The sequence below is a fragment of the Phymastichus coffea genome, unplaced genomic scaffold (genome assembly GCF_024137745.1).
Source record: "Phymastichus coffea isolate CEN01 unplaced genomic scaffold, Cenicafe_Pcof_1.1 PCOF00200, whole genome shotgun sequence".
NCBI classification, from domain to species: domain Eukaryota; kingdom Metazoa; phylum Arthropoda; class Insecta; order Hymenoptera; family Eulophidae; genus Phymastichus; species Phymastichus coffea.
The window spans coordinates 186,963-209,714 of record NW_026707011.1 but is presented as its reverse complement, the minus strand read 5'-3'; the positions used below and the strand labels follow the sequence as shown (position 1 = coordinate 209,714).

The window sequence follows — 22,752 nt, the reverse complement described above, 5'->3', positions numbered from 1 at the left end:
CAAATTTAAATTACGGGGTGAGTTTTTACTATTGAATTATTAATATTGAGTAATAATGCCGTGATTATTAGTCAATATTATTTTTTAGTACATCCGGTGAATTTATTCGTTTAATTTTTTCGTACTGTTCTCACCTATTTATTGTCGGATTACTATTGGTCACTGCGACATTGATGCTTGATACAATTAGAGCTTAGAAGCTTACGTGATATAATATTGAAAAAAATGTTGTTGTAAACTAAATCTTTGTTGGATAAATCATTCATCTCTTAGTCAAAGTAGACAAATATTGAATTATCCATTTCAGCAATAACAAACGATTGTTTATAATTTGGAAATTACTAAGCAAATAAAATATCCTTAATGCGTAGAGCCCTGACTTGAAGCTCGACTATTCCGAAAGTAATGCATCGGTGTTTCCAACCTGAATCCGAAACGACACGGCGCCGGCGACAACAAAAGCGTAAAAATAGTCGCCTGGTAGGGATATGTATCACTGGAAACAACCCCTCCACCGCAGCTGGTTTAGCGCGAGTTAGAGCGTCGTGACGCGCTTGCGCGAGAGCGAATCCGCCACCTCCGCTGCGCGCTCGCCCATGTAAACGCGAACGCCTTGCTTGTCTGGTGGCGCTGCCAAAGTGGGTCGCTGCCCCCGGGGGAGCTTGACGTATCTTTTGCGTTTCGCCTGCCTGCGTCGAGGTTGTCGAGATGCGGACATAAACGTCGTCAGAAAGAGGGGGAGAGAGAGAGAGAGAGAGAGAGAGAGAGAGAGCAGCAGCCGAGCGTCCAAGTGAAAAGTCGGCGATTAACAATTTGGCGGCGAAAGTGCGCGCGTCGCGTCAAGATGTACTTTGGCAACTTGATAACGGCGGTGTCGCTGCGTAAGTGTTTCTACTTGTCGGCGGCAGTGCTAGTGTTGTCGACCCTCATGGCGGCGGTGATAATCGTCAAGCTGTCGCCGCTCGAGGCGGTCAAGTGTCAGCTGCAGACGGTGACCGCGGCCGTCGAGTGGAGCACGCTGGCCAATCAGCCTATCGATTCCTCGACGACAACCAGCAGCAGCACCAGCACCGCTGCAGCCGCCGTCGCCGCCTCGGCCACGCAAACCTCGCAGTGAGTTCGCTCCCCCTCGCCCCCCCCCCCATCTTCTCCCTTTGACGCGGCGATGAGGCACGAGATGTTTACCTAGCCTTCGCGCCAACAGGGCGCGCGGCCAGACATCCACGTCCAGCACTCCCTGTCCGATATCCGGCTTTTCCCTCCGTTTGCCGTCGTTTGTCGTTCGAGGGGACGCCGACGGGACGACGCGGCGCGTCTCGAGCGTCGTCGGCGACCCGCTCGAACGACAAGCGGAGCAGCGCGCCCGCTCTCGGCGTGCCTGTCTCGCATGCGCGCACGAATTGTCCACAGCGAGGGCCGTCGCGAGGGCAACGAGAGGCGCTACCGCGAGATGCGCGAGCGGATGGTGCAGAGCAAGGTGGCGAGGATGTCACGGCGGATGAGGAACAGGGTGCTGCCGCTGCTGAACGGCAGCGCGCCGGTGGAGGCGAACCCGAACGTGCACATCTTCTACTACGCCTGGTACCGCTCGCTCGACTACGACGGCGCCTGGCAGCACTGGAACCACGCGATCCTGCCCAGCTGGAAGAAGAACGACAAGCGGGTGTTCCCCGAGGGCGCGCACTCGCCGCCGGCCGACATCGGGGCCAACTACTACCCGAATCTGGGCTGCTACAGCTCGCGCGACCCGCAGGTGATCGACCTACACATGCGCCAGCTGCGGGATGCCGGCATCGGTAAGTGGAGCGCCGCCCTTGGGCGACTCAGGGCAGCGTGGCTAACCATGACGGGGGGCTCACTTGGCCGCAGGCGTGGCCGTGGTCTCGTGGACGCCGCCCAGCGCCAGCGACAAGACCGACTCGCTGATGCCGGACCTGCTGGACGCAGCGCACAGGCACCAGCTCCGGGTGGCGCCCCACATCGAGCCCTACGCCGGGCGCAACCCCATCAACCTGATGGAGCACATCCGATACGTGCTCGAGCGCTACGGCTCGCACCCGGCGCTCTGCCGGATGCGCAGGGAGGACGAGTGAGTGCGCGCGCGTGCGAGCGCCGCCGGTCGCACGCCCGGCCTGACCCCCGCGCTCTGTTGCTGTTGCAGCGGCGCCGTGTTGCCGGTCATCTACATCTACGACTCGTACGTGTTTCCCTCGAGCGCCTGGTGGGAGCTGCTCTCCGAGCGCGGCAACCTCACGCTCCGCGGCACCGAGCTCGACGCCATCTACATCGGCCTGCTCGTCGACTCGCAGCACAAGAACCACATCAAGAAATCGCATTTCGACGGCTTCTACACCTACTTCGGCATCAATGGGTTCAGCTACGGCAGCTCGTGGAAGAACTGGAAGGACCTCGGCAAGTTCGCCAACCAGAACGGACTGATCTTCATCCCGAGCATCGGCCCGGGTTACATCGACACGCAGGTCGGTCGTGACACGCCCGTCTCCCTTGCGACGATTATTCGGCGATTGACCGGACTCTCGACCCCGCAGGTACGGCCGTGGAACGCGGAGAACACGCGGCACCGGCGCCACGGCCAGTACTACGAGGTCGCCTGGCGGAGCGCGCTCAACAGCGGCGCCAGCGTCATATCCATCACGTCGTTCAACGAGTGGCACGAGGGCACGCAGATCGAGCCCGCCAAGCCGGCGAGCAACAAGGAGTTCACGTACCTCGATTACGAGCCCGAGGGCTCGGACTTCTACCTGAACCTCACCAAGTGGTGGGTGCAGCAGTTCACCGAGAAGCTCAATGCCGTCAGCTCGGCTCTCAGCTAAACTGCCAATCGTTCGCGCGGGAGCTGCACCAGACTGAGCTTCTCTTTCCGTTGGCTTTTCTTCTACCTTTGTCGCAGACTTCTTTCCACCGATTTACCCTTTGGTTGAAATTACGATGCGCTTGTAAATATGTAATCGGATGCTACGCGATACGAGGATATGATTACGTTCAATTTTTCGACCAGTGATAAAGTTATTATTACTGCGATTATTTCACGTCTATTTTTGTACTTGCGTTCGATACGTTCACTGTTAAATCTAATTTGGCCAGCTATATTTTTGTAACTTTTCAATAAACCAAGGAGGCGTACCGCAGCGATGTCCAATGGGGAATCGACTAATAATGAAATTCATGTCGGTCGATCGATACGGGAAAACTTTACTTCTAAATCAACGCTGCAACACGGGTATGTTAGTGAAAGAGGACCGGTTTTTATGATTAATGAAACGAAGATTCGCAAGAGAGTACAATGAACTTAGGACGTTGAATGTCCCTTACAATTCTTTCGATTGCCATATTCGAAGCCAATAATAGGAATTAAAACACGATCGAGATTATCGCACACTTCTCATCCACGACTTTTTAAATGACTTTTACATGCACCCTCTTTACAGATTTACCAACGAGAATAAAGTTACTTCGCACAAGGTACACTGTTACTACTCGCAAATTCAAACAAAACATTTCTACTTTTATCTCTCTTCGCGCACGGCAACGCATCCCGCTGCCACCTTTCTTATAATAGAATTTTACGCTAGAAGGAAAATCAAATCTAAACTTTCCAATTTTTCAACATAAACAAGTTAATGGAAAACTGAGCTCTTCGACCAGGAACGTCGTCTTTTCGTAGATTGTTCGTATGCCACGACGACTGCGGCTTTCCGACGATCGTGTCTCCTCGCTCGGCCGACCACACGCTGATCTTCGCTACTCGAGCGCGAGACAGCTGCCGTTGTCACACACGTTTACATGTATAATAATTGATGCGGGGGCCAGGCTGACTGAAATCTTCCGTCGTTCATTTTTCCTTTTCTTTATCGAGAGGTGAAACGAAAAATACTCGACCAAAAGAAGCAATTTATTCGACCGACGGGGAGAAAACTGAGGGAGCGCCATTGCTCCTTCGACCAAAGATGATACAATAATACTACGGTTCGCTGCGAACGGACGCGAAGGATAAATTATAATAAGCCCGTTCTATCTTTGAAGCTGCGGTTGCGCCTGATCGTTCTCGTTTACGTGTTACAAATACAACCGCGTTCGTTCTCTTCGACGTGCTTTCGGCTTTTCCAAAGGTGCAACGTAGCTGAAAAAGCGTAAATGTGTATTATACATAGACAATAACCAGTCCCTGTCCCACTTCGTAACAGGGTAATCTTCCTGTATGATTGTCGAGCTCGAGAGTTAACAGGAAAACAAGTTTCTGCCGAATCGAATTAAGGGAAGGCCCTGGCCTTCCGATGACCCGCGGAAACCAGGTTTTTCCGCGCGAAACTTCTCGCGTGTAAAATTGCATGTCGATATTCGATTATCGTACGAGATTGAAGTGTCACCGGCCGTATGTTTTAGAGGCGTCGTCTTCTTTTTGCCCGAATATTTTAACGTGCGTCACGTGATAAGTCCGCCAAAAGTCAAAACTGCCCCAGCAAGCGAGATTTCGGGCGCTGTCCCACCTCCCCCTTCTTTTCTTGTTTGTCCCTTTGAAAAATCCTCTAAATTTGGAGTTCAGGCCTACACGTCATTGGGAAATTACAAAAAGTGTCCGGAGTAGTTGGAGACGTCGACATATCGTACTATGGCTGTCAGATTAACAGCTTCAGACGCTCACAGGGTTTTTTCGTAGACAGTAAAAACTTTACATGGTGAAAATCGTTCGCTTTTCTTTCCGAGATTCGTTGACGATGAATTGTAATTTCACGGTAAAGAAAAAACTTCACTGTCGTGGTCTCTTGCGAAGGAAGATCAAATGAAGAAGAAGAATGGCTAAAATTAAGAATAATACACGCTCGACGCGTCACAATCGCGATTCAAGCGATGTACAATATTTTTCGGGACTTTGGATTTGCGCTAAAATATATTGCTCGTTATCTCTTATACATATCGTTCTATATATTTAACGCACATCAATAGAGATTAAAAAAATGGCGTAGGTGATAGCGAGAGTGAATGAGGGTGACGATGATGTGTTTTGAATTGTGTACGTGATTTCTCGACAAAGAGCGCGAAAGATTGTGTAGCTTAATCATTCATTTTTTCTGAACATAATTAGATAAGAAAAAATAAACTTAAACCCATTTGTAAACCCCATTAAATCGCTGCGTTGGTGTTGAAACGAGCAGGAATTTATTGGTGAGAAACTGAATGAAAAAAAAACGTTCATTCTGGCTAAATAACCGAGAATAATGTAGAGATTATAAACAAAGGATTATTAATGATGTCACTCGACCTTATGTAAAACAACAACAAAAATGGCAAATATACCTGCATGAAATAAAAAAATAATAAAATGAACAGTATGACCCGGCTTGTCATTTACGTACCTATAATCTGCGTAATATTATATCTCGATTTTTTGTCAAAAAAGTTGTAGCATATTATTTTACTCGAAATATTCCGACGAGAAAGATTTCCAAATGTCAACATTGACTTACCTATCCTCCCTGTAATTGATTTTGTTTTCTTACGGAAACTTCAGACGTTATTTTCATCAACTACTCCACAATGACTTCAATTTCTCGTGGTCGTCAAAACTTAGTTCATTATGGCGCAATTACTGAAAAAACACAAAAACTACTGAAACTAGTACAAGAAATTGAATAGAAGTAGATAGTTGAAGTGATGGTTAGAGAGAATTTCGTATCACCCACATTGCCTTTAACTTCTCGTATCCTTTTATTTGCATATATAATAAGTATACGCGTGGCTGTTGAAACTTAGTCCATTATGGCGCAATTGCTGATAGAATATGTGAAACTATAACAAAAAACCGAAACAGATGTTTGCAGTGATATCCGAAGAGAAATGCGTATCGCCCCGAAAAATTCGTAAGCTTGCTCCTGAGTCTTGCAGCAGTAACAATGGTAGTTTTCCGACATCGAGCTTGGCGGTTCGTGGCTGTTTTCGAAAAATTGGTAGGTTCTTGGCCGTTTCAGCGGAGATTCGATCAACGCGTTCATCGTAGCTGCTTGTTCTTCATTCTCGTCACGATGTTGATAGTAGTGGTAACGTTCCATTAAGCGATATTCTAATATCTGTTGAGCGTTTTTTGTCTACGACTAAACCATACCAATTACAATGCAACGCTTTCAGTGCATAAGATTAGTAAAAGGAATTGGCAATGATCTGGCCGTCGTTATCGAAAATAGCGACGCGGTGCTGCTGACAGTTGGGATCTTGACGAAGTTGGTGATGCCTCTATTTTACGAAAAACAAGTAAATTAAATGAAAGCCTTTACTAAATACGTTTGATCTAACTGTCGGATAAATTGCGATTGCTCTGTGCACAATTAGAGGCGCACAATATACGAACTAGTGGCTAAGCACATCGACTCCATTAAAGATGAAAACGAAGTTATTGTCCTCCGGAAGTTCTCCGACGCAGGATTTAAATTTTCATTCACTTATATGGGTAAATAGAACGATCCTTCCATAAAATTCCTCGAATGATTTATCAAACAGACGTATATTGTGATCGTGCAGTAGTCATAGCCAGCGCGGGTGCAGTTTTCTTCATTTTGCCACTCACCAAAATGTTTTACAATTATTTGATCGGCAAGAACAGGTCGGAGACGGAGCTGCCCCTCCTTGTCGAATATGTGTTTTTGAACAAAGAGCAGAATTTCTACGTCATACTAGTACACATGTTCATGTATCTTGCTGCCTGTGTGATGAATGATTTGGCTGTTGATTTGGCGTTTATAATGGGAGTTTGCCACGTATGTACTTTATTCGAAATTGTGAGGTGAGCTCTAGCAAATATACTAGTTTTTTTACCGCACGGATGATTAATATTCGTATGTCATTCCAGAATGCGTTTGCGTAAAGCGTCGGATATTCTGAGCAGAGATAAAAAGTTTAACCAATCTATTAGAGCGGTCAACGAAGCCAACGCCCTTTTGAAGTCAGCAATTGATATGCACAACGAAGTTTTACAGTAAGTCCTTCGCTCTTGAGGTAGACCGACTAAGACTTTTCACTTATTCAACTTCAAATATGTTCACAGTCTGATTGCGTTGCTTGAAGAAGTATACCATCTTGTCTGGTTCATCGTCTTAATATTCAACACTTGTATGGTTGGAATAACCCTTTTGGAAGTAGGTACCATAAGTACCACAGACATGCTGATTTCAATTGAAACCCTTAGTAAATTTTTATTTTTCAGCACTACATTGCTTTGAATAGTCCTCTTTACTTTTTACGCTACGTAATGGCGATGATCATGTTTTTTGTTCATTTTTACGTCATTTTTAAACAAGGCCAGAAGGTGATAGATTCCAGCTCATCAGTGTTTGATGAATGGTAAAGCACATTCATATCATTCAATATAACGACATGGCTATAATAATCATGTTTTCAGTTATAGATGTAACTGGTACAACGCCCCAAAATGCTCGTGCACATCGCTGCTGTTAATAATGAACCGTAGTGTTAAGCCTTGCACCATAACTGGTGGACATGGAATGTTTGTTTTATCTATGGAAACATATACCAAGGTATACATATAAAATTTTGAATTTTTTTTACTTCGGACGGTTTCTAATAAAGATATGTTTTTAAAGATGTTAAAGATTGGGTTTTCAATGTTTACCGTATTAAAATCTATTCACAATGACAGCTGATAAAATAAATAATTATAAATAATTATAAATTTTAATAATTATTAAAAGTGATACAATGGCTATTCATTGGTGATAACATCTTCGGTTCCGAGATGAGCATGGAAAAAAAAATTGACAACTTATACATGTATGGAACTTGACATATATATACAAGTGTTCCGATTAATGCTTGCCAAATAAAATTTTTTTTACAAAATTACTTCAAGTTTACGTGAATTCTTACTATGCATGGAACGCTGTGTGACTAAATAACATCAATTATATAAAATCATCAAATATATGTTAAATGTTTGACTATTTTTATATATATACATATATATATCTATGCAGGGATATAAGGGATATAAGCAGGGAACTGCTGCCAGCTCGACGGCGTCCTCCCTACTGGCTGCCGTGAGGACCGTCACTCCTTATATATTCCCGCCGGTGTGGTGTTGTCTCCTTCTCGAGCCGCTTAGGGAGCTTAGGGCAGCTTAGGAGAAGCGGATTAAATTAATTACACTATTAACTCTCTCCTTTGCCCTAAGCGGATTGTTTAAATTATTTGTATTATATGATTGTTTTTTTATATGAATATACATACATACATACATATGTGTGTGTGTGTGTGTGTGTGTGTGTGTATATACATATATATATATGTATGTATATACACATACACTCACACAATTTATATATATATATATATATATATATATATATATATATACATATTTATACACATAATACGCAATGTGAGGCAGGTTAAATCACGTGCGCGACTTGTTATCGTTTAATACAAAGATATTTTCTCAAAACAGTTTATACAACGGTGACGGCTGAGAGTTTACTCAATTTTATACAAATATCAAATGGTCGCGAGAGAGAGAAATCGTATTCGCGGAGCTATAACGCATGCGAACATATAGATTTACGCAAGCCGAAGACTCGCTGACAAAAGACCAAAACTCGACGGTTATCGCTGTCGGCTGGGTGCGCCATTTGAATCGGCAGAAAGGAAAATGGTCGTTGCCTCCCATTTACATATCTACTGAAACACTGTTCACCGGTATTGACAGTTATCGCCCTTTCAACCGTTGCATTTCTCTGATCCTTCGATACTCCACCTTTCTATCACTGCGATAGTAGTCCTCGATTCTGCCCCGGGGCGCAGTTCTTTGGAGCTCACGCGTACCCAATTCCAACTAAAAGAACACTTTTATAACTCACAGTGTGGACACGTGTAAATTCTTCCCGAATTGTTAGATTCAGGACCACGAGCTCGTCTCTTCCCCTTGGACTCGGTTACCCTCTTCCTCTAAGATAATGTTCTCTCGCCTCTTTGCTCGCAAGGAGACGGTCATTCGTTCAAATTCGCAACGGTCGGCTGCAATTAATTTATTTATAGAACAGTTAAACAAATATCCTATGAGTGAAAAAAGCAAATGATTGAATGGACGTCAAGTCTTCGAAAATTAGAGCAGATAAAAACAAATATTTTAGTCTAACGCCTCGATGTATAGAATATATTTGTCAATGTATTAATAATAAAATTACATCTCGATGTGTTCCACGTACAATAGAAGAATATGGAAAGGAAATGTTCAATGTGGTTGACTTATTAATAAATATAATAACAAAGTAATTAGAAAATTCATGCGTAATTACTGTATATTATTTATTATTGTATATACTGTATACTATATATTATTTATCTACAAAGGAAGTTTTGGTTCCTTAAAAAATACGTAAAAATACTTTAGCACAATGGTTTTTACAACAGTTCTTAATTCTTAATTGGCATTCACGTTTTTCTGCAATTTCCAAAAGGTATTACGGCTTTTCTACAACCATAAGTCTTGTCGTATGCCAATCGTAACAAGTAAAAAAACACTATCACTTGAGGCGATGGAAAATCCACATTTTTTAAAAGAGTCTCAATGTCATCACCTATCGAACTAAAAGTTTCTAATTTTGTTTTCATATCTCCAGATTTCACTATTATCTTAATATAATTGGATATTTTTTTGAAAATTGATTTCGTTTCAGAATCTTTAGAGGTGATGTGCTGTGGTAGTAATTCCTGCAAAATAAGTTCATTTATTATTAAATATATTTTAGGCGTTTTGATGAAAGTAACAATCAATTTACTAAGTGTTCCGTTCTGTCATCGTTGTGACGTGGAGCTGACGTCCAATCTTTACGACATGCCTCACATTTACATTTAAATTGATAAAAATCCTCGAGATATTTTTGCCTATCATCTTTTGACCATGTGGAATAAAATGGCGGACAGTAGGAATCAAAAATCTATAATGCAAAAATTCATGTTCAAATTAACTCGTAAAAATGAAATCGTTGCATTCTATAATAGGATGATATATGTATACCTGAGAATCCTTTGTTATTGGTAATATACAATAATATATAACTTTACCGTCGTCCGTGTACAACTTATTAACATTTGGATTACAACTATGATTTATAAGACTCGTTACTGGAGCTAATGCTTGTCCTCTTGAAGCAGATATCATTCTTTTCAGATGAATTTGGCCATTCTGTACTATCACATCGGTATAATTTTCTAAGTACTGTGAAAAAAATAGAATTTTCAAGTTTACGATTGATATTAATTGAAGCATTTTTACGGCTCTAAATTGTTCATAGTTATTCTTCTTACATCAATGGAGTTTGAATAGGCTATAAGTGAAAATTTCAAAAGCATCCCACCAAGAAAAACTGCATCCCTACTTGTAGCCATCTTTCTGTTATCAATGAATTTGAAAGTTTGTCCTAATAACTTGGAATACTTAGCAATAGCGATCAAGGAAACGACGCACTTTTCGGTTAGGTACTTCAATTTTTCACATCGGAATGGATGAGATAAACTAAATACACTTTTGAATGTATTACTACGAAATTTGCCGTTGATCATTCCTCTCGAACATGGGTCTAAAAGACAAATAAATTACAATGACATGTTAGCGACGGCGAAAACAGGTTTGATTTTTTATTCGACATACCTTTGCAAGCTTCAATTTCCGTCAATTCTGCTCTCAAATTCTTCAAGGAACCAGCTTCTTTAAGCGCCATAATAAAGAACTTCAAAGCTAGTCGACAAGAAAAATCGAAATCTGGACAAATTTGCATAATAGGCGTAACGAGAGCGCATTCGACATCGTGATACCTAGCCCAAGATTTAGCTTTACAGCTTTCCGAGCAATACATGTTCAAGTCGCACTGACTGCACGGAACTAAAGTCAACGATACATTCAAACACTGACTGCAATAAGTGTACTGTTCACTTGGATTGCGCGTCACGGCGTAAAATCTCTCTGCACAAACGATTTCTCCAGGCTTGACGTCGCGTGTCGCCACCAAGTGTCTTCCGTATCTTTGACTGTGAGTCAGTCTTGCTGCCGAAGACGATGTGCATATCAGCTCTCTCGGATCTTTCGTTTGCGGGTCTTTTTGGCCTTGATCCATCGTTTGCTTCGCTCTTTTCATCAATTTTTTTAATTTATGTTGATTCTCGTCCGAGCTGTCAATTTTACTAAGGTACATTTTGGTTTTCAGGTAAGTACTCTTGTCGACGCTTATACCCAACGCTACGAAGCACTCGATTTTACGACAATACAATTCGACTTTTAAACTATCTATTTGCGTTATTTGTAAAGCACGTTCGATGTCTTTAACGGATTCGGCGTATTTCCGAATGTGAAACAAGAATTTCGATCTGTCGTTGTATGCCAAAGATATCTCTTCTGTCTCGCTCGGTGCTTTAGCGATGCTTTCAGTGAACTGTTTCGATAGCTGCTCGTGTACTTGTACATCGTGATTTTTTTGATAAAGTATCCTCACGGCTTTTGATCGTATGTTTCTGGATTCTTCAGCGCACTTTGTCGCTCTTACTTTGAGCGTTTTGAATTTTTCTTCGAAAACACACGCATCTGCGGTTAAATAGTCTAATATCGCTCTTCTTTCTTGGTCTAAGCCATAACGTGTCACTGGTTCCATCTGTTACAAACGAAAGAAAATTATTTTTTGTATAATATACGATCAAATAATATTAATAGCATTGGAAAATTAACGACTGTTTCTCCATCACTAGCAATTGCGTCTATTTCAAAATTCCCCTCTCAGTCTCGTCTTGTCGTCCCATGTCACCAATAGTGGGAGCCACTGATGTAAATACTAGATTTTACGGGAAATTTACCGAACAAATCGTCAAAATAAGCCTTACTTTCGAAAATATCTGACTGAATGAGCCGATTTAACAATAAAAAATCAACTTACCACCGATTTCAAGAACTGAATCTACAACAATTATAAAAGAACATCGATGTTAAAGGAAAGACACTTGAAAAATAGTAGAGCCACGCGCTTCGCTTCGGGAAAACTCGGCGGGATACCACTGGCTTACAACCGACCGGCAAGGAAACTCGACAGCCCGCTAGTCAGGAAACTCATGTTTCCACCCCCGTCAGTTTGGCGACTCAGCTGGCAGCATCAAAATGGCTTCTTCCTCGTGTTTTCGATGATAGTCGTGCTAATGATTCATCGAAATAAATACTGATTGATGACAATTAATATTTTGAGACCCTGTCAAAACATATATGAGTGCAATAAATTTTCTTAGCTTAATAAATGACTCGCTGAATTTAAATTGACTTTACGTAAAAAATTTGCAAGTAATTGTCAAAAAACTATTTCTAATAATTATGTAGAATTAGGCCTAAAATTTATGATGCATTAAATATATATAAATAACTATCCTGTTTGATAAATAAATCGTATTTTTTCTTCCTCATAGTTAGCAAAAATATTATGTCAGTTATATAAAAATTATATAAATTCTAAATATTGTGTACAATGCATAACAAACGCAATAACAAATAATTTAGAACGTAGAAAATTAATTTTTCGTTATTAAATTGTATTGAAATTTAGTATTACTTTTGCATTTATTTTAATAATGAATCACAGCTCCTGCAGTATTGCAAAGTTAATATACACATAAAACAATATATGTTCACTTTCATAATAACTTAATTTAACATATACGTTACAAAATTTACAATATAACCAACTATATACAAATCTTAAATTTACAAAAAAACGTATATACATTCATAGCAGATTTAACGATGTCGTATTAAATTAGTACTTTGAAAATTAACTATTGTTTCAACATTATAGACTCCTCCATTATTTGTCTCCTCAAAATTTCTGCTTCATCTTCGCTGCTGCTGTCGTTTGCCCTGCTACTCGAAACTTTCTTTTTTTTCAGGCAATTGAATTTCAAGCGTGCTTTTTCTTTTTTCTTTCTTATATTTCGTCGTCTGCTTTCTAAATTCGATTCCATTTTTTCAAGTATTGACTCTTCTAATTCGTTTTCGTTACCATTCACCTGTGTCTCGTCGCCGACGCAAAAGGAATCCTGTATAAATAATGTTTAAAATTAAATTTAGTGTAATTGTTAAAGAGAATCAAGCTTGTATAATGTATACTTACATAAAGATAACTCTCCTCTATTTCTTCTCTCGCGACAGGTTGAGAGAAAATTTCTGTATCCGGAATTTTTCTCCTAATTTCTTTAATCATAAAAGCACCAGCTCGGATGGGACTTTTATTGATGGTCTGCAAGTAATGTGCTTTCATGTCAGTGGCGTCCGATACATCCTGGGTATAACTGACGAAACTGTCTAGATCGTCATCAAGTTTTTCATCACCTGAACTACCTTCCGAAGTATTATAATCGCTTGACACTTCAGCCTCTTGGTCAATAAAGCGACTGGCCAATCGTTTTCTTGCTCTCGGTCTGCGTCGTTTCTTTACTTTCTTTCGAGCCTTTTCAACACTACTGCACAAGTCGCTTTCTGAACGATACTTCCGAAGGCCGGGACTAATGCTACCGTTGTTCTTTATGGTGTTCAAACGTTGCTTCCAGACAGGTATTTGATTTTTTTTATCAAGTTTTAGCGCGACAGGCATAGCAAAAACATCTTTATCTTTATTCGTCGTTGGTTTAAGACTTGAAAACTGGAGTGCCGACCTTTCTATTTCTGTTAACATCTTAGAATTATCAGTCTTTTTACTATTTGTACACCAACTCTTTACACTTAAATCTTTTCTCTTCTGCTGACTTTGTTGACTTTGTCGTGCGTTAATCCAGCCACTAGAAGAGGAAGTTTTGGGTGGAAAAAAATTACTGACCTTCTTTTCAACCGGTATAAAATCAAAATCATCGTCAAACCAATCGTCGTCATTCAGTTGTATAGCAAGTATCTCTTTTTTCGCTTCCTGACTTTTACTTATTATTTGTTTCGAGAACACTGGACTTGCGCTTCTTTGCACCTCCTGCTCGATGTTTTCAAAAACTAAACTTTTATTCTCATTTTCTCTCGCCAACGCAAAACTTTTACTTAAACTTTTGTTTTTATCTTCTATCGAACATACGAGACTGACAATCATTCTACTCTCGAAGTCTTCATTTTCTCCATCTAATAGCGCATTTTTCTCGTGATCCGTAGATATGGGACTTTTGCTCATATCTTTTTTTAACTGCGTATCTTGAAAAACTAAACTCTTATTTTTATCTTCTCTAGAGAATACAGGACTGATGCTCATTTCTTTCCGAAACGTATCATTCGCCATTTTCTCACCAGTAAATTGCGTTTCATCAAAATCCAAACCGTCGAAAATATCCTCCTCTGAATCTATCTCTTCTTCTTTCACTGAACTGACTATTTTATCGCTAAGCACTGACTTACTTGGTTTCGGTGAAGTAGCCATTATTGTCGACTCATTATCTAAAGAATCTGAATCTACGCGACTGATCTTTTGCTTTTTTGACGGGGATTCTCTCTTTGGACTCACACTTGCACTTCTCTTTGCTCGAACAGTTTCGTTGAGGTTAGGTACCACTGTAACGTTCTGTTCGGCAAACAAATCTTCATCAGTAGAGTCATCTTCCAGAAGATCGTCAAAGATGTTTTCACCTTCGGTAAGTAGAGCTGGATTTTCAGATGTTTCAGATTCGGTGTACTCGTCGAGTAGATTTTCAAAGTCCACTTCCACATTCGCTGGAGTAATGTTAGACAAAGATTGCGAATCTCTTTTTGGGTCGTCGTCTCGCTTAATTGTACTATTTACGGGTTTGTTGTCGAAAAAAGTGGAGGAAAAGTCTGCAGCTGAGATCTCCATTTCATCAAAATTCTTCTGTAACGGCTGCTTGCTTAAGACAATAGAGTTACGTTTACTTTCATCGAATGTGCAGAAGAAATCTGCAGCGGCGATCTCGATGTTTTCTTTCACACTTTTCTTCTGCACTGCCATTGAACCTTCACCTATAACGTACTTAGGTTTAACATCCTCAAATTTATCGAAGTAATTACCGTCCATATTTTCGTCTTTTTGTGTAAAATCATTGTAAACATTCGAATCGTAACTACATTGTCGACGTATTTGTAAACTATCTGGAAATAAACTGTCACCATCGCTTTCAATACTAGGTATCTCATTTAACTTCAAATTGCTGATACACTCGAGACTTTCCATCGATGGGATTGTCAAATCACGAAACATATCTTTTGTTACTGGTGATCTTGGAGGTATCCAGTTCAGGTCTAATTCTAAAGTGTTCATCGATGACGATTCTTCTGATTTTTTCATTGCGCATAACGTTAAAAACTCGAGAGCGTGATGATCGGACGTTAAAAGTTTTACTTCGTATGGATGAATGTAAGAGTATGGATTGTAGCGATCTTCCGGCAATTGAAAGTCTTCAGCGAAACCTGAATCAGTTTCTTGAGGATATAGTGACTTCTTTGGTTGGCGCTGGTCCGTTAAAAATTTTACCATGGATGACTGAAATAGAACGTTTTTTTTTAAATTTTTTGTTGGATTCAAATTTTCAAATACTCTAATGTGATTATGTAAATAACTTTTTTATATAAAAATAAATGATAAGAAAATGACGTTTTTCATTGATTAAAAGAATTTTTTAATGAATAAATTCAAAATCTTCTTATTTTTTTGTGTGATAAAATTTGTTTTCAATACACAGGAATTCTCACGTAAATGGATCATTTACAATTAAAAAATATATTTTTGTAATACATCATTTATCTTTACCTGATTATTACCCATAAACTTTTGGTTAGTAGTAGTTTTTTTTGTAGGAGATTTAGACTGTGAAGGTTTGCATGGAGATTTTGATGTAGAGTGCTCAATCAAGTTGTTGTCATCTTCCTCAATGGCATCCTTTTTCTTTTTTCTAGGTTTCTTTTCAGCTGCAGGTTTTGCTACTTTCTGAGCAAGTGCTCTTCTGCCTCTGACTTTTGGAGTTTTTGGCAAAGCTTTGATGAACATTGGAAGACATTCTGGAGTAATGTTCTGAGGAACCATACGTGGACTTGACTGATTTAATGAAGATGCTATGTTGCTAGACTGTAATACTTTGTTATTTAAAGAGTTTTTTTTTGACATTGCTTGGTTCAATGTCTGGAAAAATAAAATTATTAATTGAAACTCATAAATACAAACATATTTTTAATAATTTAAATAATTTACCAGCACTTCTTTTCCCTCAGTCAGTAAAAGTACTACACGTCCACTTCTTTTTCTTCCTGTTCTACCCATTCTTTGAACAAGCCTAGTAGGAGTACTAGTTGAAATATCAAAACAAACTATTAAATCTACTTCTCCAACGTCTAGGCCTTCTTCACCTAGCAATTTAGAATAATTAAAAATCTAGAGTATTTATTTTGAAGGTAATTTATTATTTTTTTAAACTATCTCACTCTTACCAACAGAAGTTGAAATTAATACATTTACTTTATTGTTTCTAAAATCCTCTAATGCTGCAAGTTGCTGTTTTTGTTTTTGTCCAGCTTGACCAACGAACATCTGTGGTCGAATAAGTGGTCTTGTTTGTAATAACAAAACGTATACTTCATTAACGATATCTCTGTACTACAATGAAAAATATAAACTTTTAAAATTATGTACATTTCTAAATTAACAGTATTGAGTAACTAATATACCTCGACAAAAACAATTGCTCTTGTACTCTTGTTTTGTAAAGAAAATGATTTGAAATGATTAACTAATAGTTCTTGAAGTTTTTTAAATTTACTGTGGCCAAAAACAATATTGTCAGGTATCTGTAAATAAATATGCAACAAATCATAATAAAGCTTAAAATTATGTTGTGAATGTTTAAGAAATCTTTACATCAGGAATATTTCCATCATCTGAAGGCTGTATCACAGGAAAATCTCCAATATGTACTTTTATGTCCTCCAACATCAATTTTAGCTCTACTTCTGCATTAAGCCAAAACTTATCAGAATGATCTGAAACATAATCACAAATCAAACCAATAATCAAGGTATTTTATATATAAAAATTAAATTTTTTCATACTTAAATAAAAATGATAGAATGCTCGCAACCCATGCTTCAATAATAATTCATAAGCATGATACATTGTCAATAAAATATTTAAAGTTTTCATAATTGTCCCATGATTTTGTGCTTTATTAGGTCTGCTCTCATACTGCTTCATTAACAGAAATATCTAAAATAAAATACAAATCACTGATTATATATTCAATAAAATTTTTGAAGCTTTTTACTCACTCTCCCTTTAGAGATATTAGCTGCACTGCCTTGTAGAATGTGGCTTTTTATAAGTATCCTAACATGAGGATCCATGATATTAATGTATCTATCTTTGTAATCATTTAGATCTTGATCTAAAGCAACAATAATTTTTTCCATTGATCTGTCATTGGTGTAGGGTGTAATATCTGGTGATGTGTCATCTCTGAGTTCCAGCTCAGAAATAAGTAGATTTTGAATGACCTAAAATAATTATCATGACATACACAGATATTAAACAAAAATCTTTAGAACTTACTTCTCGAACATGATCAATTTTACTCCCTGGTGTTGCTGACAAAGCCAAAATTCGAAAAAATTTATTTTTTTCATATAGCATACGAACAATCTATAAAAAAAATTCAAATTTTATTACATGTTATAGAATTTAAATAATACATACTAAGTAATGAGAAAATCGAAAATATATACCTCACAATAAGAATGCTTCCCCAAAGCTTTGTGAGCTTCATCAATAACAATACATTTGATTAAATTATATGGAATATAGTCATTCTGAAGATCTTTTTGGAATGTCTGTGGAGTGGCAAATATGACTCTTTTTTGAGACCATGCAACTGCTCGCTTAGTTTGATTTATCGCACCTATAAATTTTATTCACATTATTATGATGTAAAACACTATATCGTAATATTAAACCTACCCGTAAGTTCAATAGTTTCATTACTTGGGATACCCATAATCTCATGGCATGCATTGATTTGTTGAGCAACAAGTGGCTTTGTAGGAGCCAAGAAAACAACTCTGCCTTGGGGGTACCACCTCCAGAAGTTGTACATTACTACTGCAGCAATGAATGTCTTTCCCAAACCTTAAAAAGATGCACTTTGAATGTTCTTTGCTCTCTTTAAATTTATTGTTTAAATTATTCATACCTGTTGGCAAGCATACTAAGGTGTTGTTGTACAAGGCAGTCTGTACAATATTGAATTGATAGTCCCTCCTGGGATAGTTTTCTGGATAAATCCATTTTCCACCAGAGGACAGGTCAAAACCACTTGTGTCTGGCTCAGTGGATATGAAATTACCCTGAGATATCGAGTAGTGTTTCGGGTCAGACATTTTTTTGACACAGTATCCACTCATAAATCTTCTTTTCCTTCATGTGACTTTCATCGCGGGTAATTAAGGAAAGACTATGGATGCTTCAAAATATAATATAAAAATATCATGCATTAAAGGACTAGAGTCTTCTATTATTTGTTATAGCACCCTCCGCACTTCGTAATTTAACTGCCATTTGAGTAGACAAGTCAAAACTTGCGCGAGTTGAACAGCTGATCGACAATGACGCGACTATATACCAATTACACTTTGTTACGCTGGCATGAGACCGTCTGCACGTGTTATTTATTACTGATGTAGAATGATAAAATAGGTTCAAGATTTTAATTTACCATTTTCAAGATGGAAGTTAAACAGTTTTATAATAAAACAATAAGTCCACTGGTTATCAATACGTTTTCCTGCAAATGGTCGCAGGATAATAGACTCTCTATTGTCACAGAGAAAGTAGTTCATGTTTTTGTAAGTGTTTTGTTTAATTCCGTTTTACAGATGTTTTTATATATTTTAAATATTCATAGTCAGTCATATACATTATTGTAATCCATTATTAATATCTTATGATTATTTGTCGATTATAAAAAAGGAGTTTAACTTTTGTTATTGTTTACTCTAACCTCAAAGTGAGCGTTAACTTAAAATTTTAAATGATAATAATTTGTTGCAGGAAATAAAACCAGCTCCACATCAAGCTACTCCTATTTTAAATCTATCTCGTTCATTTATCAATTCACCAAAAGCAATGCCAAGTAAATCTTACGAGGATGAAATTGTATCAAAGATTTTCGATTGGAAAAAAGAAAATGTTTACTCTTTTTTAAAGAATGATACATATACTCCTGAATTTCCTAAAACAAAAGTATTAAAGCCAGAAATAATCAATGTATTTTGGTCACCAAAAGGACTTTTACATCCTCAAAAATGTTTACTGGCTGTATTAACATCTGCAGGATCTTTAGAAATTACAGTACAAATTGAAAAGAATTGGTTTTTAATACATGAATTGAGCAAAGATTGGTTCAAAATTATAGATGAGGATTTTAAAAGCTTAAGGGAAACAGTAATAATAGATGCTGCGTGTTTGAAGGAACAACTAAATAGATTATTAGTGACTAATGCAGCATGGAGTAGCTTGCATCATCGGGGTGGCAGTGCAAGCTTTGCATATCTTGTGACTGCTCATAGAAATGCAGAGATTGTTATATGGAAAGTTCATAGAGTGTTAGCTGATACTGTATACATAGATACTAGGATAAATGTTGAGTTTAAATTTAGAAAGAAACTAACTGAGGACAGTAGTAAAATTAATACAATGTTGTGGGTAGACTTGGGAGATAACAAATATCTGCTGTTTGTTGGATTTTATAATGGACAAATTGGTGTTTTAAAACTGCAGGAGTTTGAAGGTGGCTTGACTTGTAGCTTATATTCTGTTTGTTTTAATGAGGATAGAATTATTGTGAATTCCATGGAAATTTTACAACAAACCAGTAAGCAGCTGGAGCTTTTGGCTGTGAAGGACAGGTATTTACTTATTCTTACTGTAGATATTTTTGGTAAGATGATCAGTATGAAATTCATTATGAGTCCAGGTTTTTCAATAACAGGTTTGTAAACATTTTGAATGTTTAAATAATCAACATGGTATCTTGAGTATTAATAATGAAAATTTTTTTTCTAGGCGTTTCTATTATCAACTCAAATAACATCTTAATGGTCACACAAGATGGTAAAATTTGCATGGTTCAAAAGTCTCATGGTAAAGAGTTGACCTATAAGCCATTAAAATCAGACATTGCTAAGGACGCTTTGCAGTATCTGGGATTGATCAGTTCGCGTAATAAACTTCTACATATTTTAGTAAGCAGCCCAGCCGTGATGTATGATCATCTACGAAATCGTGAGCCAACAAACCTTTGTTTTTTCACTTTACATGATTTACAATCACAAAATGTGATCAATGATTTGTATAACAACGAAGAGCAATCTTTAATTGATTACTGGGACTACTTGGAATTAATAAAAGTATCTGCTGTGAAACGCGGTATGCTGCCTGCAATAAATTATAAAATAGAAAATTTAGATTTTATGTCTCTGTATGAATTGAAAGTCACCTACTGGAATATTAACATCATGGAAACAGTAAGGAAGAAAAATTCTCCAGATGAAGATTACAGACAACCAAAAGAGATTGAACAAGTCAAAACCTACATATTCTTCTATAGTGCTTCGATGTATCTCCAGCATCTCACTCGACTACCAACTCTAACCGACAACCAGAAACTCTCTATGAGTCTTGTAAGAAATCATTTAGACATCTGGTACGCTGGAGAAGAAGAAGAGACCGAAACGCCATTGTCCCTTACTGTCAAAGAGATTCTCGAAGCTACTGGGGCTTTCGACTTAATTCAACAAGAAAAATGTAATTTTTGCGAGGAATTAATCACGGAACCGTGGGCTCTTTCTTGTCTGCAAGGACACAAGCTTCCAAGATGTGCTTTAACGAGATTACAAGTGACTTGTACGAAGTATAGAACATGCCCGATTTGTCAAGAAGTTTATCATCCTTGTCTTGATGACGAAATGAGCGAAGTTAAGTGTATTTACTGTGATATTCCAGTTGTCTACATGTATTTAAAAATTGATCCTCAATTACTTACTTCTACGAGGAATTTGTCGAAAGTCAAACTTATTTTCATTGGTAGTAACAAAGAAAAGGATAAGGAGAAAGACGAAGAGGATGATGCATAATATTATTCGAAGATTTGTGTAGCGATTGGTGTACATCGTTTTTTTATTTAATAAGATTTTATTTATTGCATTGTTTTCATTTTATCATAAACGAAGCAATATCTATAACGTATTTAGGACATTGAGAACGGTACGTCAATCAAATGTGATTTTAAATTGGGCCGTTCCTGGAGCGTTAAGTAATTAAATTAAATTACTTAATTTTACAATAAAATTTTTTCATATAATCTATTAGGATCACTTCCTAAAGAAAAAAAAGTAGACTGAGATTTGTAAAAATGTTATTGTTATCATAAATGTATTATTTATATTTTTATATGTCGAAAAGCAGTCGTATTTAAATATACAATGCTCTTTCGAAAAAAAGCCTCCCGTTATTGAACAAATATGTCAACTCCCAATCTTCATTGCCATGGGTAACCAATGTGGTTAGCTGTTTACCTTACAGGCGGCATCTTCATTCTAGTATTTTCGATACGAATGCTCGAGTACGTGATGATTGCCGTTCAGTTCACGCAAGAGGACGAAATTTTTGTATTTCATTGAAGAGGAAATTGGAGAAAAGATACGATGGCCTATGATGAGGATGAAATTTGGGAGGAAAACGTGGTGAAATTGATACCTAAGCCAGAAGTTAAATTCGTTAAGAGTCCGAGGTAAAGAGCTTATGATCTTCAATTATTTTCGTAATTTTTTTTACGAACACTTTTATTATTTTATATGTGATTCAACATGTGAAAATCGACGCAGGTACCGTTCAGTCCACAGTAAGAGAACGCGGGAGGAGACCGCCCGAGCGAAGAGCGCCCACAAAACCCTTGGGCTTCCATGCGTCGGACCAACAATCCGTCCGAGTGACTTTTTGAAGCGTCGTAGTGGTGTGAGACCGGCGGTGAGTGTTCACCACGTACATTATCGGATTCCCCTGCCGGGATTGCCCAAATGGAGTGCAAAGAAGCCACAACGTCCCATAGTCGATTTTACAAAGAAAAATGTAGAGCTCGCTAATCAATTGAAGGCTAAACTGCCGGAATTCAAACATGTGGATACTAGAAGGGGAGATACTTATGAGCTTATGCCTAGCGGACTTATGCCGGTCTATGTTCATAAGAAGGTAATTATTTTTCAGTTGAAAATTGACAAAAAAAGTGAAGCTGTAACGAGAATACTATTTTTAGAATTTCGGCGAAGTACCACCGAATTTGAAGAGAAACAAATCAGCACCAGCAAGCCGCCGTCACGAACGTAGCAGTCGCGATGTGATTCCCGAGGAGAGACCCGTTAATAAAAAGTCTGCTTGTAAATACATTACCGAGGACGAAAGAGCTAACTTACTAAAGGTAACGTGTGTGCTTTCATTAAAACGCGAGCGAAAGTCGAGGCTTAATCCGCTCTCATTCGTAGGCTATAAAAAAGAAATGGTCGGAGTTGATGAAGCAGTTTCAGTGTCTGCCTTTCCTCATCGACACACCACCAAAGGTCAAGCGGAAAGCTGCTTTGGAAGATAAATTGAAACAGTTGGAAAAGGATATCGAATTAATTGAGAATCATCCTTATATTTACGTTTACGACGATGAGGCGTGAAATAAAGAAAATAA

The 22,752-nt window shown here is 38.5% G+C and overlaps 6 protein-coding genes across 9 annotated transcripts; 4 read left to right on the top strand and 2 right to left on the bottom strand.

Moving 5' to 3' along the window:
- Nucleotides 1–640: 640 nt before the first annotated feature.
- LOC131673817 (glycoprotein endo-alpha-1,2-mannosidase-like protein) lies at nt 641–5,330 on the top strand. Of its 2 annotated transcripts, none has more exons than XM_058952126.1 (5): nt 641–1,084; nt 1,415–1,796; nt 1,870–2,089; nt 2,162–2,480; nt 2,550–5,330. In XM_058952126.1, exons 1-5 carry the CDS (start codon nt 845–847, stop codon nt 2,832–2,834), a joined length of 1,446 nt encoding a protein of 481 aa, XP_058808109.1. In that variant the 5' UTR covers nt 641–844; the 3' UTR covers nt 2,835–5,330. The 2 variants fall into 2 exon arrangements, with proteins under 2 accessions (XP_058808109.1, XP_058808108.1); XM_058952125.1 differs by having other exon boundaries at nt 641–1,113; nt 1,411–1,796.
- A 711-nt stretch (nt 5,331–6,041) lies between these two features.
- On the top strand, nt 6,042–7,673 carry LOC131673851 (odorant receptor 13a-like). The gene is made up of 9 exons (XM_058952189.1): nt 6,042–6,056; nt 6,145–6,267; nt 6,346–6,463; nt 6,535–6,796; nt 6,863–6,988; nt 7,058–7,148; nt 7,217–7,353; nt 7,412–7,547; nt 7,614–7,673. Exons 1-9 carry the CDS (start codon nt 6,042–6,044, stop codon nt 7,671–7,673), a joined length of 1,068 nt encoding a protein of 355 aa, XP_058808172.1.
- A 1,645-nt stretch (nt 7,674–9,318) lies between these two features.
- LOC131673821 (SET and MYND domain-containing protein 4-like) lies at nt 9,319–12,093 on the bottom strand. 2 transcript variants are annotated; one of them, XM_058952141.1, is made up of 6 exons: nt 11,949–12,093; nt 10,676–11,669; nt 10,333–10,604; nt 10,043–10,243; nt 9,804–9,962; nt 9,319–9,735 (listed from the first exon to the last, which is right to left on the bottom strand). In XM_058952141.1, the coding sequence occupies exons 2-6, from the start codon at nt 11,667–11,669 to the stop codon at nt 9,457–9,459; spliced, it is 1,905 nt and encodes a 634-aa protein (XP_058808124.1). In that variant the 5' UTR covers nt 11,949–12,093; the 3' UTR covers nt 9,319–9,456. The 2 variants fall into 2 exon arrangements, with proteins under 2 accessions (XP_058808124.1, XP_058808126.1); XM_058952143.1 differs by lacking the exon at nt 11,949–12,093 and adding an exon at nt 11,747–11,813.
- A 504-nt stretch (nt 12,094–12,597) lies between these two features.
- Nucleotides 12,598–18,534, bottom strand: LOC131673813 (Fanconi anemia group M protein). Of its 2 annotated transcripts, none has more exons than XM_058952116.1 (13): nt 18,214–18,534; nt 17,982–18,149; nt 17,750–17,922; nt 17,577–17,666; nt 17,297–17,521; nt 17,081–17,234; nt 16,890–17,011; nt 16,700–16,819; nt 16,463–16,628; nt 16,227–16,381; nt 15,789–16,157; nt 13,167–15,521; nt 12,598–13,092 (listed from the first exon to the last, which is right to left on the bottom strand). In XM_058952116.1, exons 1-13 carry the CDS (start codon nt 18,422–18,424, stop codon nt 12,832–12,834), a joined length of 4,569 nt encoding a protein of 1,522 aa, XP_058808099.1. In that variant the 5' UTR covers nt 18,425–18,534; the 3' UTR covers nt 12,598–12,831. The 2 variants fall into 2 exon arrangements, with proteins under 2 accessions (XP_058808099.1, XP_058808100.1); XM_058952117.1 differs by having other exon boundaries at nt 15,789–16,049.
- Nucleotides 18,535–18,682: 148 nt separating this feature from the next.
- Nucleotides 18,683–21,168, top strand: LOC131673824 (uncharacterized). Its single transcript, XM_058952148.1, has 3 exons — nt 18,683–18,865; nt 19,071–20,010; nt 20,085–21,168. Exons 1-3 carry the CDS (start codon nt 18,746–18,748, stop codon nt 21,152–21,154), a joined length of 2,130 nt encoding a protein of 709 aa, XP_058808131.1. The 5' UTR covers nt 18,683–18,745; the 3' UTR covers nt 21,155–21,168.
- A 503-nt stretch (nt 21,169–21,671) lies between these two features.
- On the top strand, nt 21,672–22,739 carry LOC131673830 (enkurin-like). The gene is made up of 4 exons (XM_058952164.1): nt 21,672–21,810; nt 21,905–22,268; nt 22,333–22,494; nt 22,559–22,739. The coding sequence occupies exons 1-4, from the start codon at nt 21,725–21,727 to the stop codon at nt 22,736–22,738; spliced, it is 792 nt and encodes a 263-aa protein (XP_058808147.1). The 5' UTR covers nt 21,672–21,724; the 3' UTR covers nt 22,739.
- Nucleotides 22,740–22,752: the final 13 nt, after the last annotated feature.

What these genes read in the sequence shown, in the direction of transcription:
- LOC131673817 (XM_058952125.1), top strand. Translation starts at nt 845, where the DNA reads ATGTACTTTGGCAACTTGATAACGGCGGTGTCGCTGCGTAAGTGTTTC. An exon ending in TCGGCCACGCAAACCTCGCA is followed by an intron (nt 1,114 to 1,410) that starts GTGAGTTCGCTC and finishes AATTGTCCACAG; the next exon opens with CGAGGGCCGTCGCGAGGGCA. An exon ending in GCTGCGGGATGCCGGCATCG is followed by an intron (nt 1,797 to 1,869) that starts GTAAGTGGAGCG and finishes ACTTGGCCGCAG; the next exon opens with GCGTGGCCGTGGTCTCGTGG.
- LOC131673851 (XM_058952189.1), top strand. An exon ending in ATTTTCATTCACTTATATGG is followed by an intron (nt 6,464 to 6,534) that starts GTAAATAGAACG and finishes GTGATCGTGCAG; the next exon opens with TAGTCATAGCCAGCGCGGGT. An exon ending in TTGGAATAACCCTTTTGGAA is followed by an intron (nt 7,149 to 7,216) that starts GTAGGTACCATA and finishes TTTATTTTTCAG; the next exon opens with CACTACATTGCTTTGAATAG.
- LOC131673821 (XM_058952141.1), bottom strand. Translation starts at nt 11,669, where the DNA reads ATGGAACCAGTGACACGTTATGGCTTAGACCAAGAAAGAAGAGCGATA. An exon ending in GGAAATTGAAGCTTGCAAAG is followed by an intron (nt 10,605 to 10,675) that starts GTATGTCGAATA and finishes TTTGTCTTTTAG; the next exon opens with ACCCATGTTCGAGAGGAATG. An exon ending in CCTATTCAAACTCCATTGAT is followed by an intron (nt 10,244 to 10,332) that starts GTAAGAAGAATA and finishes TTTTTTTCACAG; the next exon opens with TACTTAGAAAATTATACCGA.
- LOC131673813 (XM_058952116.1), bottom strand. Translation starts at nt 18,424, where the DNA reads ATGAGTGGATACTGTGTCAAAAAAATGTCTGACCCGAAACACTACTCG. An exon ending in CTTAGTATGCTTGCCAACAG is followed by an intron (nt 18,150 to 18,213) that starts GTATGAATAATT and finishes CATCTTTTTAAG; the next exon opens with GTTTGGGAAAGACATTCATT. An exon ending in GGAAGCATTCTTATTGTGAG is followed by an intron (nt 17,667 to 17,749) that starts GTATATATTTTC and finishes TTTTTTTTATAG; the next exon opens with ATTGTTCGTATGCTATATGA.
- LOC131673824 (XM_058952148.1), top strand. Translation starts at nt 18,746, where the DNA reads ATGGAAGTTAAACAGTTTTATAATAAAACAATAAGTCCACTGGTTATC. An exon ending in AGAAAGTAGTTCATGTTTTT is followed by an intron (nt 18,866 to 19,070) that starts GTAAGTGTTTTG and finishes AATTTGTTGCAG; the next exon opens with GAAATAAAACCAGCTCCACA. An exon ending in TCCAGGTTTTTCAATAACAG is followed by an intron (nt 20,011 to 20,084) that starts GTTTGTAAACAT and finishes TTTTTTTTCTAG; the next exon opens with GCGTTTCTATTATCAACTCA.
- LOC131673830 (XM_058952164.1), top strand. Translation starts at nt 21,725, where the DNA reads ATGGCCTATGATGAGGATGAAATTTGGGAGGAAAACGTGGTGAAATTG. An exon ending in AAATTCGTTAAGAGTCCGAG is followed by an intron (nt 21,811 to 21,904) that starts GTAAAGAGCTTA and finishes AAATCGACGCAG; the next exon opens with GTACCGTTCAGTCCACAGTA. An exon ending in AAAGAGCTAACTTACTAAAG is followed by an intron (nt 22,495 to 22,558) that starts GTAACGTGTGTG and finishes TCTCATTCGTAG; the next exon opens with GCTATAAAAAAGAAATGGTC.